The sequence below is a fragment of the Globicephala melas genome, chromosome 13 (assembly GCF_963455315.2).
Source record: "Globicephala melas chromosome 13, mGloMel1.2, whole genome shotgun sequence".
In the NCBI taxonomy this organism is placed as follows: Eukaryota; Metazoa; Chordata; class Mammalia; order Artiodactyla; family Delphinidae; genus Globicephala; species Globicephala melas.
Genome location: NC_083326.1, coordinates 88328122 through 88343594, shown reverse-complemented (window position 1 = coordinate 88343594; position 15473 = coordinate 88328122). Strand labels below are relative to the sequence as shown.

Genomic DNA, 15473 nt, shown 5'->3' with positions numbered 1-15473 from the left:
CCAGCCCCCCAGGAGGAGGCGTAATGGCCCTAAGGAGCTCCCTGGTCAGAAGCCCAAGGGCCCGGCATGGACAGCTCCTAGCAGCAAAGCCCTAGAAAGCCAAAGATGTGCTCCCACACGGCATCTGTCAGGGAAGCTGCAGCTGCGTGTTTTCATAAAGTCAGTACAGTTAAAATCAGACACCTGAATCTGGGGAACAAAATATCATGAATGATTTAGATTCCATCTTTAGATCCTGGAAAATCCATCATTGAAAGGAGCAGCTGCTGAGAAGTCGACATCAATGTGTTACTTTTAAAGGGATGTTCATTTTTACTTCAAAAATGAAGCAATAAATGATAAAATCTGGGAGGAAACTCCTCTAGTTGAGGCTCTCTGAGGACTTGTTAACACAGCCAGAGCAGCCAGGTCCCCTTGTCAAAGGCAGAAGGAGCGGGGTCCCTGCAGGAGAGGAGGCCTGGGCAGGCGGGGGACGCAGTCCGGACGCATAAGACTCCCCGATGCCCGTCCCCCTGCTCCCCGGGGGCCGGCATCCACCTCCCTCCCGCCCCCAGGACCCAGATCTCACTTGGGAAAACTGAATGTTCTCTGCTGCTTTCTGGGGAGTCTGGAATTATGACCGATAAACAGAGGTGAGAAAGCAGGCGGAAGGCAGCCCTGTTAAGGCTCCTGCGGAAGCATCCCATCGCGTTAAGTCACAGCGCTGAGCTGCTAGGCAGGAAGGAAAGGCCTAGATTGAAACCAGGAGAGGGGGAGCCACAAGTGTTCCGAGGAGGCTGTGCTGCGTCTTCCCGCCCGGCTCCCGGGCTCCTGCTTCACCAGCCCAGGGAGGGGACGCTAGGAAGGGAGTGAGGCGTGACCCAGGGTCCCGCTCGGCCACGTGAGGAAGAGGCGGGGCAGGGAGCGTGCTGGGTGGGGAGAGTCGGGGGTCTGTCCGGAGGCACGGGCCGGACTCTCCAGGAGGTCGGTCCTGGGTGCCGGGTTACGTGCAGGACACAGGAGGGCACAGTGGCAGCGCCCCGGCCCTGCTTCTGCAGAGACTCGGAAACGCCCTTGCGATGCACGGCCCCTACCTCCCCCGTGTCAGCCTCCACTTGGGGACCAGGTCCCCACGGAGGGCAGATGGGTCATGGGCTCAGCTGCCTTTCAGGGCCGCGGTGCGTGAAGAGGGGCCGGGGGCAGAGACGGGGGCGCGGGTGTGGAGTGAGATCCGGGCTGCTCTGGGTGCCGCGAGGCCAGCGGTCCTGCGGGTGCCGGGTCAGACGGGGCCCTGCGCACCGAGGGGAGGGCCTGGGGGCTGAAGTTGGGGTGAGGGAGGGTCAGGCTCCTCCCCAGCCAGGCCCCCGGGGCCGGGGGACTGGCGGCCTCACAGGGCAGCACTGCCTGTTCTCGCTGATGGACGAGGAAGGGAACTGACCCTGACCTAGGAGCATCTCGAAGGTTCCCAGGGGCTGAAAAAGCCTGAGGGGGCCGGAGCCACTTGTCAGGTTAATTTACGGTGTCTGGAATTCATTACAGAATAGTTGTCTTATCGATTTGCTGCTGACATGTTTACTGTTTTCCCTTTCATATCGGAAGAGATATAGTGTAGATCAAGTAGATAAAGTAACTTACAGAGTGTCAGCGGCCTAGGAACTGCACCCCGTTTCTACAGCAGTCCCTAAACTCCCTGCCCCCACTTCCTGGCCGGGTGGTTCGGGGGTGCTCACTGCACCCCAGAGCCAGGATGGACCGTGTGGCTCAGGCCAGGGTTAACTGGTGATTTCCATCCACTGGGATTGATTTGTGGATGGGCATGCGGTCTGGTCTGAGTCTCGGTCTCCAGGCTCAGGACCTCTGATTACTGGGGAAAGAGACACACTTTCCCATGGACTTGAACCTCCTGTTGCAGCCATTTGGTCACCAGGAGGCAGAGTCCGTCTCAGCGTGAAGCCGACAGACGGCGGGCGTGGAGCTGAGAAGTGCAGGAGTAGCTGGGCCCTGGTGGTATTATTTGATGTGCTGGACCAAGCCGTTCTAGACTCATTCCTGGACTTATGGTTGCCTGTGTCGGTAGGTACGTCTTGTGCTTTAGCCAGCTTGTGTTGGGTTTTCTGTCACTTGCAATTGGCAGAGCCCCGACAATGGGGTGGAGAAACCCCAGAAGGCAGTGAGTGTGTGGGTGGAATGGCCCCCATTCAGAGACATCTGCTCCTTCAGAGGATGAACCAGCCCCAGAGCAGGTCAGGAAGTTCCACCCTCCTCAGGACAACCTGTAAGACGGCCGCCATCACCCTCGCCGCGCAGACGAGGAAATCAGGGCGTTGAGGGGTTGAATAGCTCACAAGGTCCCAGCAGATGGTAGGGCTGAGGCAGGACTGACCCAGGCAGGGCAGTCGGGCTCCAGAACCCTCCTCTGGACCCCAGCGCCAGCTCCTCTCACCCTAGGGGTGAAGCAGTCTCTGGGAGAACATCTAATAGACCCCCTTCTTTCACAAATGGGGGCAGCGAGCTGATGCTGGTCACAGAGACCGATGAGGACGCACGTCGTGAGGACACCGGGCAAGCCCAAGGGTGTGACCCGCCCTCCTGCCACCCGCGAGCAGCCTCTGTGGGCAGGGGGCATGGCTGACAGCCCAGGGAGCCGCTTACTTGAAGGCGCTGGGATCTCCATGTATCTTGTAGTTGTCGGCGCTGATCTGTGAAATGACCCTGGTCACCGCGATGAGGATGCCCATGTTGACCTGCGTGAGGAGAACGGGAGACAAGGTGAGGGCCGGAGCCACACCTGCAGGGCATCCGAGTCCACCGGGCCCACTCCCCAGCCAGGATTCCCAGGCAAACAGGCGGCGTCTCTGGGAGAAATCGAAGCCGTGTCCCTGAACTTTTACCTGCACAGGTCACCTGCAAGACCGCCTTCTGGGAGCCCACATCTGTGCTCCCGAGAAAAGATGGCCAAACACCCCAGGCCGAGTCCCCAGGAGCACACCGAAGAAAGCATTCCTCTGCTCGCCACCAGGGCAAGGAGGCTGTGAACCTCAGAACCAGACAGAGCTGCTTCCAGCCTCCTTTCACCATGTGCTCCCTGGGTGTGGCCCTGGGTAACGTACTGAAGTCCTCCGAACCTCAGTTTTTCCACTTAATGAGACAGAGTAGGAACGCCCACGGTGCAACCTGAGCGCCGGAGCACAGCCTGGCTCTCACCTCCTGCCCACACCCCAGGCCCACGGCTGTGCGTCCACAGAGCCCACAGCATGGGATCCCCGGAGACCACAGCAGAGGATTCTTCATCTTCTGCCCAATGCTTCCTCCTTGCTAGGAAAGCTCCCCTTGGGGGTCTGGGGGCTGGGAGGCTCCCCTTGGGGTCTGGGGGCTGGGAGGCTCCCCTTGGGGGTCTGGGGGCTGGGAGACTCCCCTTGGGGGTCTGGGGGCTGGGAGGCTCCCCTTGGGGGTCTGGGGGCTGGGAGACTCCCCTTGGGGTCTGGGGGCTGGAAGGCTCCCCTTGGGGACTGGGGGCCGGGCGGGGGCTGTGAGGGTCTCTGGCAGAGGCTCTGGCACAAAGTGTCCCCTCCCGTGGGCAGCTCTCCAGGGTCCTGAACAGGAGCCTGACCAGGCAGGTGACAGCAGGGGAAGTGAGGCCCCGCCATGTCCTTCCGCTACAGGGTCCACAGCTGGATTCGGGGCTGTGCTGCGACGGGACCTCTCCCTTGTATCTGAAAACTTCTGAGGTCATTTACAGAGTCGGTGAGGAGTCCCGCTCGCGGCCACGTGTGAACCTTCAGGCCTGAGCACAGGCAAGGACAAAGGCGTTCCTGGCAGGCCACACAGGGAAAGTGGCCCTCCCCACACAACACCTGGGCCACAGCAGAGCATCCTCAGCTCTGAAGGGGACGCAGGCCCCTCCTGCCCCGGCCGGCCACGCCGCACACATATCTGCGTTCCTGGCCTGAACGCCCTCGTTAGAGGCCTCCTTCTGGGGGCCCAGCCTGAGGCCTTTCCAAAGCATCTCTGCTGATACCCCTTATCTCAGGGGCCTTGCAGACACTTCTCCGCGAGCTGCCTCCGTATCCAGCTCCCAGGTCCAAGGCTCAGCAGCAGCCTCTCCCTCAGAACGCGTCAGCAGCGAGGCACCCCTGCCCGCGCGGCTCTGCGGGAGGGGGTACTGGGAAGCTGGCACCCCTGCCCGTTTAGCCCCTTGCTTATACCATCACTATAAGTGAGTAAGGCTTTCCTCATTAGTCTTTAGAGCAAACACAGAACAGATGCTGTCAGTGGGGCCCCTGTCTTCGTTGACCATCTCCGCACCCGGCAGCTTGGCTTCTGACAGGCTGCCTCACTCGCCCCCTTTTTCTCGCCTGTAAAGTGAGGATGACGCTGGAGGTCTTCCGAGGTCAGGGCACACAGGAGAAGCCGGTAGATGGGAACACCAGTGCCCTCCAGGCCTCCCCGGCCCGCACTGGTTGACCGGGTTAGCGCCATAGGAAGGCCTCACTCCGCAGACAAGAAAGGGGCGGGCCAGCATGGACGCCAGGCTATTGGTGTGACAACGCAGGGACTTTGCCACTCAAGCGGCTCAGAGACCGAAGCCAGGGGACTAACTGGTTGGCGCTTTAAGCATGGGGATGTCTATTCCAGACGCCGAGGTCCAGTGAAGTCTGCGAATAGCTTGCTCTGAGGTCACACAGGCGCTGCACCCGCGCACCCGTAAGCCCGTCCTCACCTCCAGTGACAATAGCTGCGTCACGGAGCTGGGACGCAGGGCCCGAGTGGCCAATCAGAAGCCACAGTCCCTGCTGCTCTCACCAAGATTCAGCGATTTTTCGTGATTAAAGGCTTTTCAGCCTGTGGTTGATTTCTAGAGTTCTGAAATGTCTGGGTTTTTTCCACGTATAATTCTTCCAGTAGCTTCTTTGTATTCTAGGGGGAGAACATTTACTGAGGTCCTCCGCGTACCATCCTGTAAGTCCTGCCTCTTCCGCTTTGGGAATTTATATCCTGGGCTCCTCACCCGCTGGCCGAAGCTGAAGCCTTGTTTATAACCAGAAAAGACTGGAAACACTTGAATTGTTCCCAACAGGGACCAGGTTCGGGGGCTACTGTGGGCAGCCTACTCTGTGGGTGCATCACGGACCAAGGCGGCTCCTCCTGTGCGAATAAAGCCGGAGGTCCAGCACACACTGTGTGTGCGGAAAAGGCACAGAATGAGGTGAATATATATTTATATCTGCCTACATCTTCAGAGCACCCCTAGGATACACAAGAAGTTAGCATCAGGGGTTGTCTGTTTGGGGGGGGCGGGTGGAAACCAGGGACTTAAGAGAGAGACGTGGGCAGAGACTGCTCAAAATATACATTACTAAGCTTTGCTTTCAAATTTTTAACCATGTGTGTTAATGTTCAAAAATCAAATTGCTTAATTACACTATAAAAAGGAAGTAACATCAATCCTTTTTCCTGTGCACGTCCCAGTTATGACCTTGGGCTCAGGAGGAAAACAGGCTTAACTGTGAAGTGTCCCAATAATTCAGGGAAGGGGATGGAGAAGCCACAGAGCCTGGGACCCGGGAGATGGATGCCAGGCAGCCTCTGGGGAGGAGCCTGAACACCCCACGTGACCCCAGAGGTCTCATCACAACCACCTCTCCCTTTGCCGGCCGGAGGCTGACCCGGGATTCTGCCCTAGACCTCCCAGGTGTGACGCCAGGCGATTCACACTGCTGTTCCCAGACGCTGTGACGTGGCCGCTGAATGGATGATCAGATTACGGCAAACTGTTCCACAGACATAGACATGCTACAAGTGATTAATTCGATTTCAGGTCTTCTGTTATTTCTTGGCCTCTGTATTTAAGACCCGGAAGGAAGCATTTCAATAATGTTTAAGCTGCCCACGTGATTGGCTGTTACAATTCATCATCACGCCCATGTCTCCGAAGCTTTTGCTGGGATTTATTTATTTCCCCTCTCCCTCTTTCAGCCGGGGGCCTGTCTGATCTCATTTGGCGTGCACGCTTCCCCCCGCGTTGGTAAGACAATCACGTTGGCCACGGCAGCATGAGAGAAGGTGCAGGCTAACCTCCGAGCCTACATTAATGTGCAATTAAGTGGGAGACAGCAGCTGAGGGTGAGACAAATCTGGCGTTTCATGAAAATACAAACCAGAAGCGGGCCTGGCCCCCTCACTCCATTTCACTCGCCCTGGCTTGCACCTGGTGCAGACTGGGAAAGGCCCTGGGGTGAGGCGTTTATAACGTGAATGTGGGGTATTTCATCAACTAAGTATCTCCGTGTTAGAAGAGCCAACAAGCTACTTGTGACAGATGTCAAACCAGTAATTCACAGGCCGCATTTCAGCAAAAAAAAAAAAAAAAAAAAGGAGGGGAGGGTGGAGGAAGGACACACTCAGGACCACGGGGATTCTTGCTGGGGGGAGGGAACGGCTGGGCAGGGCTCTGGGGTTGGGACCACGCTCTGTCTCTTGACCAGACTCAGGGCCACTTAGGTATTTGTGAAAAATCATGGGGATGTGCACCACGATCTCACAGTGAAAGGTTATACATGCAGACACACATAAAGGCAGAGTAAACGCGTCATGTGTCTCTATACCTGTTTCTGTGTCCATACAGGTATTTACGGTTCTGTATCTTTACGTCTGTAACTATCACTGTAATTGTTCCCGTGTCCACATCTGTTCTCAGGAATTGGTAACTGGGTCTGTATCTATGTATCTTTATTTATGTACCTGTATTTGTAGTCACACAACTAGCTTGGCTTCTCCCCAGGTGAGAGGAGGATTTTAAAACTCTAGACTTTCTCTTCCCAGACTTGGAGGTCTTTTTCCCGGGTGTCGCCGGCATGGAACAAGCCCCCTGGGGGGCTCAGGCTAAGGTGGCCCCTGTGGCCCATGGCGTCCCTGCTTCTGTAAGACCTGCCTGCCCCGTGGGCACTTTTGCACCCAGCCTCACTGGAGTCGCCCAGGAAATGGCATCCACGTCCCTTCATAATCGGGGAGAACAGTCCGTGAAGGGACAGGTGGGGGGTGCGTATTTGGCAGCGGGGTGACAGGTAAGCTGTGAACCGGAAGGGGCTCGGTTCTGCCCTTTCCCTCCCAGCACTGGGCCCACCAGGCGCCACGGTGACAATCCTGTCCCACAGGTTCCTGTCCCTCCGGGACCAACCTCACCGGGACACAGCGAAACCGCACACCCCAACACGAACACGCACCTTTCCAAAGTGTTTTAGTTTAAAATGATGCTCGTGATGTGTGGGTGTTTTTAAATGGAGGGATGTGCAAGCAAGTACCCCCGGACGCAGACCCCTCTCTGGAGAACGCCATCCCCTGTGCATCCACCAGACGTTTCTCTCCCACGGACGTGCTCACGTGAACACGCGCCCGAACAGAGCTTTGCACAAGCTACACAATGGGGCCGGGCCCCGCATGTGACGCTGAAACCTGCTTCTTCGGAGCGCCTCTGGGAACAATGGGGCACGACTCAACATGGCACAACCCAGGGTCCTCAGAGGAAATGAGAAACACGGGACACTTCCACCCCCGGCCAGCCTGAGCCCTGACAGTCGGAGAGGCTGGGTCTCAGGACCCCTCTGCCGCATCCCTGGCCTGGGGTCTGCATGCTTTTCCTCTCAAGGTCCAGGGAGCAAACGTCTTTGGCTTTTCAGGCCTCCCAGTCTCTACTGTAACAGCTAAACTCAACGGCTGCAGCGTGACAGCCGCCGCAGTTTGTAAATAAGTGCCCGGCACCTGCGCGGGATTTACCACCTGAGCCGCAGCCGGCTGACCCTGCACTTGACCGTTCTCAGCGGACAGCCCCTCCCCCCAGCCCAGGGCTCTCCAACTTCCCACAGCCCACCTCGGACTGCAAGCCAGCCCCACACCGGAATCACCGGGAGCTCTGAAAGGTCCAGTAAACCCAGAACCTCCCGGGTGGGGTCAGGCAGGAACCGTTCCCAAGCTCCCCAGGGATTCCATTACTAACAAGAGTGAGAACCACAGTCCTCGTAGGTGCACGGCTGACGTCAAGGAGAGGGGCTGGGGCGGGGCGGGGGTAACGCCCCCTCTGGAAGGACAGCAGGGCTCCAGCGAGCCTGCAGGACATGGGATGCGGGGACCCTGCTGCTGGACCCCTCGCTGTGGTGGGTGGTAGGGAAGGATCCAGGCAGGGCCGCCTCGGATCCCCCGCCGTCACTGACCAAAGTCAGAGGAAACAGCTCAGCCGGGGCGTCTGGGAGCGGGCGATGCTGCCGGGCCCTGCAGACCTGGGGGGTTAAGTCAGCACAGAGAGACAGCAGGGCGAGGCCTTCCACACTCACTCACTCCCCTTCCACCCCTGCCACTGCCCGCGCTCTGACCAGGAGGGTTGAACTGGCGGGGGGACTGGAGTCGGGTCTGAGCCCGAGCCTCCGTCTGGGTGACGAGGCGAGTGGTCCTCCTGGACCCCAGGGGCAGGAAGGGAGGGCGCCCCGGGGTCGCCCACGGGAGCCTCTGTCACCCTGTGAAAGGCCGGGTGGGAAAGTGACTGCAGATGGCCCTCACGCAGCCCTGGGACAGGGCACAGCCTGGAGGGAGAGCTCAGGGACGTGTCACCGCGACAACGCACCACCTCCCGCAGCTGAAAGCAACTGATGGAAGGACCCGGGCCTGTACTCAGAGCTCAGGGTTAACGCCAAGGACGGACGCCCTGAGACCACAGTGCCGTCCCTTTCCCGACCCGGCAGCCCTTCCTGGAGGAGGTCTCCTTTACAGAGCCGCTGTGCCATCGCCCTGGGCTGGCACGGACTGCAGTCCCCCTTCCCGCGCAGAGGTGACACAGCAGTGTGATTCTAACCGCCTGTGACGGACAGAGAAGGAAACATCCCAAGCACCACAAGGGAGCCAGCCGCCGGAGAGACGGCCAGGGCTCACGGGGTGCTGGGGACATCAGCTCCTGTGACACAGAAGGGCTGAGGGCGGAGAGACAGCCTCAGGGACCCTGCGGCCAGCACTGCCGACAGGAGTGTGGCCTGTGGGGGACGGAGCACCGTGCACCCACTGCCCTGCGCGAGGGATCGGGGGGTGCACTCCTGGCCCCCGTCTCCTCCCTCCCTCTGAGCCTGGTCCGTGTCCATCCGGACCGGCCCCCCGGGGACACTGAGAACAGGAGGGGAGTGGCATGGGAGGGGCACCCAGCTGACGCACGCAAGACCCCCGTCTCCCTGTCGCCCACTCCTCCCACCAGGGCCCTGTGCGGACCCTACAGAGAGCCCGGTGGGTCCACGAGCCCTGCAGAGCTGGGAGCACAGCCCCGCCTCTCCTCTGGCACAGAGGCCCGGGGGCTGGGGCCACGGGGACCCAGGAGGCTCGCAGAGCCAGCACGTCAGGGAGGGAATGCCCCCGTCTCCCGCTTGTCCCCGTGGCCGTGGACGCCCCTAAGCACACGTCACCTGGCAGGGGACCGGCGTGGAGGGCAGCGGAGTCAACGCAGCCTGAACGGGGGGGCGTGTGTGGGGCTGGCACCCCCGCCCCCCCCATGTCCCGAACAGACGACGACACCACGGTGATGCCCCCCACCCTGCCCTTCTGGAAACCCTCTACCAAGAAGATGCTGCTGCCCCTCTGTGTGGCCTGAGGATGTCTGAGTGGAATTTTAATTAAGGAGGAAGAAGCCACATCTTTAGGCGTCTTCCCTTGGATACGTTTTTAATTAACCACCAGGGCCCACGGCCTCAGTCAGTGCCACCGAATTTGGAACAAAGTCAAAAGCAGCTTTCAAATCAGCCGCTGGGGAAGGGAGCGGGGGGTGCGTGAAAGGAGGGTTGGCTGCACAGTACTTAGGAGGGGATGCAGGGGTGGTGGCCTCAGTGCCACCCACAGACCCTCTCCAATAGCCCATCCTCCGGCAGCCCTCCTTGGTGACACAGAACATCGGATCTGTCCTTAGGATCAGGACAGTTCATGGGCCACCACAGCCGGGACACCGATGGGGGAGGCGACGGATGAGGACACCAAAGGCTCACGTGTCTCTGGCTGGAGTCCCTTCCCTCACCTTCTGTACCGGGCTCACCTGGGGGCTCAACACCCTTCAAAGGCAGCACCCTCAGAGGCAGTGAGCATGGCCTGGCTCCCACCCTGGGGGTGCGTGGAGAGCATGTTCTGGGGTCCCAGCCAAGGGTGTGGAGAGAGTGTTTTGCGGATTTGCACAAGGTGGGCAGGAGGGATGGGGGGTGCCCTGATGTCAGCCCCCAACACCTGTGGGGAGAGATGCCCAGACTGGGACAGCATGGCGATGCCTCACCTCTGACCAGACCCTAGCCAGGCTCAGCACCCAGGTATCGGCAGCCCCCTCTCCCAGGCCCTTTTCCTAGGGCTTCTTGGGGATCCCCACCTCTAGCACCAAGAGTTCAAGGGGATAAAATAATAAACCCTGCCCCTTGGGCCTGACCAATCATCTGCCTCCACCCAAGCCTCAGTGATTGGCTCTGGAACAGACACCTGACCCATGGGAGCCAATCAGAATCTGCCCTGGGACTTCTGCTGGGACTGCTGGGAACAGTGCCTCCCTCCTTACCCTGAACTGCAGAGCTGGAGGATGTGTCAGGGTACCAGCTCCATCATGTCCCCCCCAGGAAAGCCTGCCTGAGATGGAGCCAGCAAGGAGGCGATGGGACCATGGGGTGAGCAGGAGATACCTGTGGACATCACTGAGTGCCTGGAGGCAGCCACGCCTGATTCCCCTGTTTCCCAGGACTGAGCCTTTTCTACTCAAGGGCACTCAAGCTGGTTTACTAGCACCTGGGGAGAAGGGGGAGGAGAGAGAACAAAAGGAAGAGGCCAGTGGAAGGATGTGGGGGAGGAGAGGAAGGGGACACCTAAACTAGTACAGCTACCATCACGGGCCAGGATTTTATCATTCTACTTATTCCCTGCACCTTAATTTGCCCCTCTGTAATAAAAGAAATTACCATCTCTCCAAGCAGCTAATTTAGAGACAAGTAAGAGAGAAATTTAATGTAAAAACACATTCAGATCTTAAAAAAAAAAAAAAGATGCTCTATAAATTTGAGCTTTATTATTGTTTTTGTTTTGTTTGTTTTGCGGTATGCAGGCCTCTCACTGTTGTGGCCTCTCCCGTTGTGGAGCACAGGCTCCGGACGCGAAGGCTCAGCGGCCATGGCTCACGGGCCCAGCCACTCCGCGGCATGTGGGATCTTCCCGGACCGGGGCACGAACCCGTGTCCCCTGCATCGGCAGGTGGACTCTCAACCACTGCGCCACCAGAGAAGCCCTGAGCTTTATTATTAACATTAAATAACTTCATGGGAAACCAAGTATAAGGACCCAGAGTTACAGCTGTGGTCCAGGCCTGGCCAATCAAGGCATTCCAGTCCTTTGGCCAATCAGAGCATTTCATTCTTCTGGCCGCAGTGAGGGCTGGCCAATCAGAACATTCTGCTCCCACTGGCTTCAGTGAAGGCTGGCCAATCAGAACATTCCGTTCCTCTGGCCAATCAGAGCATTCTGCTCCTCTGGCCTCAGCGAGGGGCCCATGGTGGGCAGAGTTCCAAGCCAGGTCCATCAGAAATGATGAAAACCGATCCCAGGATTTGGTGGGACGTGTCGGTTGAACCATAACAAAAACAACAAAGGAGGGTTTTTTTCCCATGGCAGTTATTATAATTCTGTGTGGTCCTAGAGTTTCTTAGCAGCATCTGGGGCAACCTACCTAAGAAAGGAGCCAACTGATAGGAGAACAGAGCTGAGAGGTGGGGCGCCAGAACCACGTGGAGACGGCCTCGTCTGAACCCCAGACGCACAGCCACGGCAAACGTTCCTGACTGTGAGCTTAGAGATCCCCATTTCTGTCACCCTCTCTGAGTAGGTCCCTCATTATCACAGGAATTCTGTTTTGTGTGGTTCTCGGGAGACTCTGACGAAAACTCCCTAACAGAGCCCTGGATCCTGCATCTCCTTGACCACGGAGATGTGCACGTGAGGAAATCATGGAAGAGCATCGGGAAAGAAAAGAACCAGTTGGGTCTGCACTGCCCCTCCTGGACACACACCCACACCTGCTGCTTCAGCATGAAAAGCACCGAGGGCCTTAAGCAGATCTGCATTAAACCTGAAAACCTGCCCAACCTTCCTGAGTATCATTCGGGGAAAGGAGGCTCTGGGTCACACCCCCATGAGGGGCTGTAACAGGACCCATGCTGCCCCAGCTTAGGACGTGCTCTCAGGGGGCCCAGCTGCACCTCCACAAAGCCCAGGGCTTCCTCCACTCCGGCCCCTCCCCAGCCCAGCTCCGCGCCCGCACGGCAGAGGACGTACCACGATGATGAACAGCGCAGGAGCTACGAAGGCCCAGACGGCACCATTTCCGAGCGACAGCCAGCAGCTGTGGAAGGGGCAGAGGGTTACTCCAGGGCATCATCCCACGTCCCAGGGGCCCTGCGTCCAGGACAGTACAGGGACACCGTGGGGCGCAGTCATAATGACATTGTTAATCCCTACAAACGTGTCTGTATCCTGTCCATGACCTCACGCCCCCCGCTCTTGGGAAGAATGTTCTAGGTCTGCAGACTGGCTCGGGGAAAAGAAGGCTTTTCCAGGTCACCTCGTTAGTGGAAAAATTTGCAATCTCTGAAGAGTCTAGCCAAAATCCAAAGGAGGTTTGAATTTTATTACGAGAAATAAATAAATGGGCTTTTGCCAGGGGCCGGCTTCCTTCCAGAGCATTTCAAACACTGACTTCACTAGTGTCTTCTGCAGGGATTCAAGGAGTGAGGAGGCATCACGTGACGCAGCACGGACCATCTTCATCTTCTCATCAGCTGTCGGTCAGTTCCATCGCCCGGCAGTGCCATCCCCCGACCCCGTTCCACAACTGAGACGAAAGGTCCCAGTGGATCCCAGCCACGGCTGTGATTTCCAGAGAAGCCTCATCTGGGAAGTAGGGTCCAGTATGAGGATATGAAATTTCTCCTGGCTTACGAGACATGATTCCAGGAACTCAGGCAGGACTACCATCTTCCTCTCCAGAGCATCAGAACCGCCAAGAGCCCGGGGTCCCTGAGACACGTCACCTCCCTGGATCTGGGGGCAGCCCCGGGGGCCTGGCACACCCGCCAGGATCTGGTGAGGCATACGGCGCATCCTCACGGACGCAGGACATGGACGTCCCTGCAGGGCCGCCTGGTCACTCACTTACGCCTGCTCACCCAGCACAGCCCCCTGACAGCACAGCACCGCCCCCCGTAACCCCACGGCGCCCCTGAGGCAGGCGCTGTGATGACCCCACCCTGCAGAGGAGGAAGCTGAGGCCCAGGGACGTTCGGGGACCCCAGTCCACGCCTGCACCCTGCCTTGCTGCCCGCGTCCTCCCCCAAGACCTCCTGGACCAGGAGACACGAAATGCCCCAGACAGGTGACAGCGCCTGTAAGAGGCTCGTTCCCGTCTGGAACCCAGAGCCTGGAGAAAAGAGCCTCCCGTCTGAGGACGCGGCACTTAACATGGAAACACACGGCGAGTCTGGTGGTCCCTCTGCGAAGGGGCAGCTCCAACCCAGGCTCCCTGGGAGGGTGGGGATTCTGCACGAGGAAGCCTGTGCTTTCCACCATTTTCGTGCAGAACGTTAAGTGGGTGAGGACCTTCAGATCCCCGGCCCTCCACAGACACTCAATGAGCTTCGGGACCCTTGCTGGGGCTGCCTCGCTCTCGGGCACATGAGTGGGTGAGAGGCTGACATCAGAAACAGACCGTGGAGCTGAGACGCACGGTGGGCGGCCCAGCATCTGCGCTCCCAGATGGAAAGACACGGAACAAGTGCCACTGAGATGTGTCTGAGGAGATGTTTCTTCTTTTAATTAGTGCCTTGGCTTCGGATACACGCAGGCTTGCAAGGAACGGGCCAGAACAATGGATGTTTAATCGTTCTTACTTCAGTATGGACTCAGAGAGCGCTTTCCTTAAGTGCTTCATCTTCAGGAAATTGTTGCCCTAAAGCAGAGAAAGCCAGATTCCTCCCAGTTTAGCAACTCAGCTGAGAAACTATCTCAGGCTGAAGCCGGGACAGTGTTGAACTCCCTCTCTCTCCTCTTAAAAGCTCTCCGTGGCCTTGTCACTCAGTGGTTCTTCAACTTGGCTGACGAGAGGGGTAGCTCCCTGAAGACAGGTGAGCTAAAGCCTTTTTCTCTTTGGGAGGAAAGGAATTCAAATTTCTGGAAGGTGAACACCTAACCTGGTTGCACAGTCCCAACCCAGCCTCTTCCTGATTCAACTAGGGACCCACCAGCTGCAGTTTCAAAATAGCGGCACGAGGTCTGGCGCGTACACAGTCCCGTGTGCTGCTGCCCCAGCGATGAGAATGCCCCCGTGCGGGTGCACATCAGACGACACTTATTCACACAGTCCCGTATTCACTCGGCTGTAATTTAGTGGGACTTCTAATGTACGAGGCACTTGCTGACCACCCCAAGAAAGGGTCAGCACAAAACAGGGCTCCACAGGCGACCAGGCTGTGCGTCCAGGACAGCCACGCGGATGACAAGCTCCCAACAGAGACTTATCGGGGCCACCCAGTGCAGGAGGCACTCTGACCCCCTTGACGCTAGTTCCACGGTGGGACGAAGCCCAGAGCACCGCCGGGGGTGTTTCTCACTCTATCAGGCCTTTTTTACTGCCAGGGCTGGAGGATACCAGCCTTGGACAGACCCCTCCCGAGAAGAACACAGCAAGACAAGGAGCCATGGGGACCCGCACCGTGCCCCTCCCCACGGGAGTCCTGCCCACACAGGGATCACCCCTTCACTTACTTCTTACTTGTTCCGTAACTGTCCATGGCAAAGACTATTGAAATGATACAGATCAGAAGAGGAAAACCTGCAGGAAGTGAGAGCAGGAAATTTTATTAGCTTTGCTCCAGTCTCCTCTGACACGTTCACTCATTTATTCATTTATACCTGACGTGTACAAAGAAACGTGCGCTAAGTGTTGAGGACACAGAACAGCCCCTAGGCTCCAGGCATTGAGAGTCTAAACAAAGCGATAACTAACACGCGCGCGCACACACACACACACACACACACACGCATTTTAGGGCAGATCTGTTATGAATCTGATTCTGTATCTGAAAACAACGCCCTCCCGGCTGCTGGGGAAGCGGCATGCCCAGGCCCCTGTCCAATCAGCTCCCTGAGCACAGCCTCTCCCTCTGCTCCCCTGCAGGGAAGTGGGGGGGAGAAGAGACAGCAAAGGGTCCCTTTCCACCCACTGACCCTCCCCTCCAGAGGGTGGTCAGGAGAAAGGGCTCCTGACCAGGACACTGCATTTTGCAGATTGCTAGGATAAAAGGGGGCAGGGGAAGATACATTAGAACAGGCGGCTCCTGTGCCCCTCTGGCCGAGCCTGCCCAGCCCATGGGAGATCTGCTCCAGGACCCAGAGGGAAGCCTGCTCCCAGCTCCAGGCCTGGGCGCCTCAAGGCCTCAGCCCTCCTGCGACCT

General features: G+C 58.1%; 1 protein-coding gene across 2 annotated transcripts in view; it reads right to left on the bottom strand.

The window, feature by feature from the left end:
- ADGRD1 (adhesion G protein-coupled receptor D1) overlaps window positions 1–15473 on the bottom strand; it is a 161306-nt gene that overhangs the window by 7126 nt on the left and 138707 nt on the right. The window contains exons 20-22 of one of the 2 annotated variants that reach the window (XM_030859944.2): window positions 14785–14851; window positions 12301–12367; window positions 2632–2723 (exon numbers count right to left, since the gene is read on the bottom strand). In XM_030859944.2, the coding sequence (XP_030715804.2) occupies window positions 2632–2723; window positions 12301–12367; window positions 14785–14851 (226 nt within the window). The remainder of the gene's footprint in view (window positions 1–2631; window positions 2724–12300; window positions 12368–14784; window positions 14852–15473) is intronic. The other variant, XR_009566367.1, reaches the window with a different exon arrangement.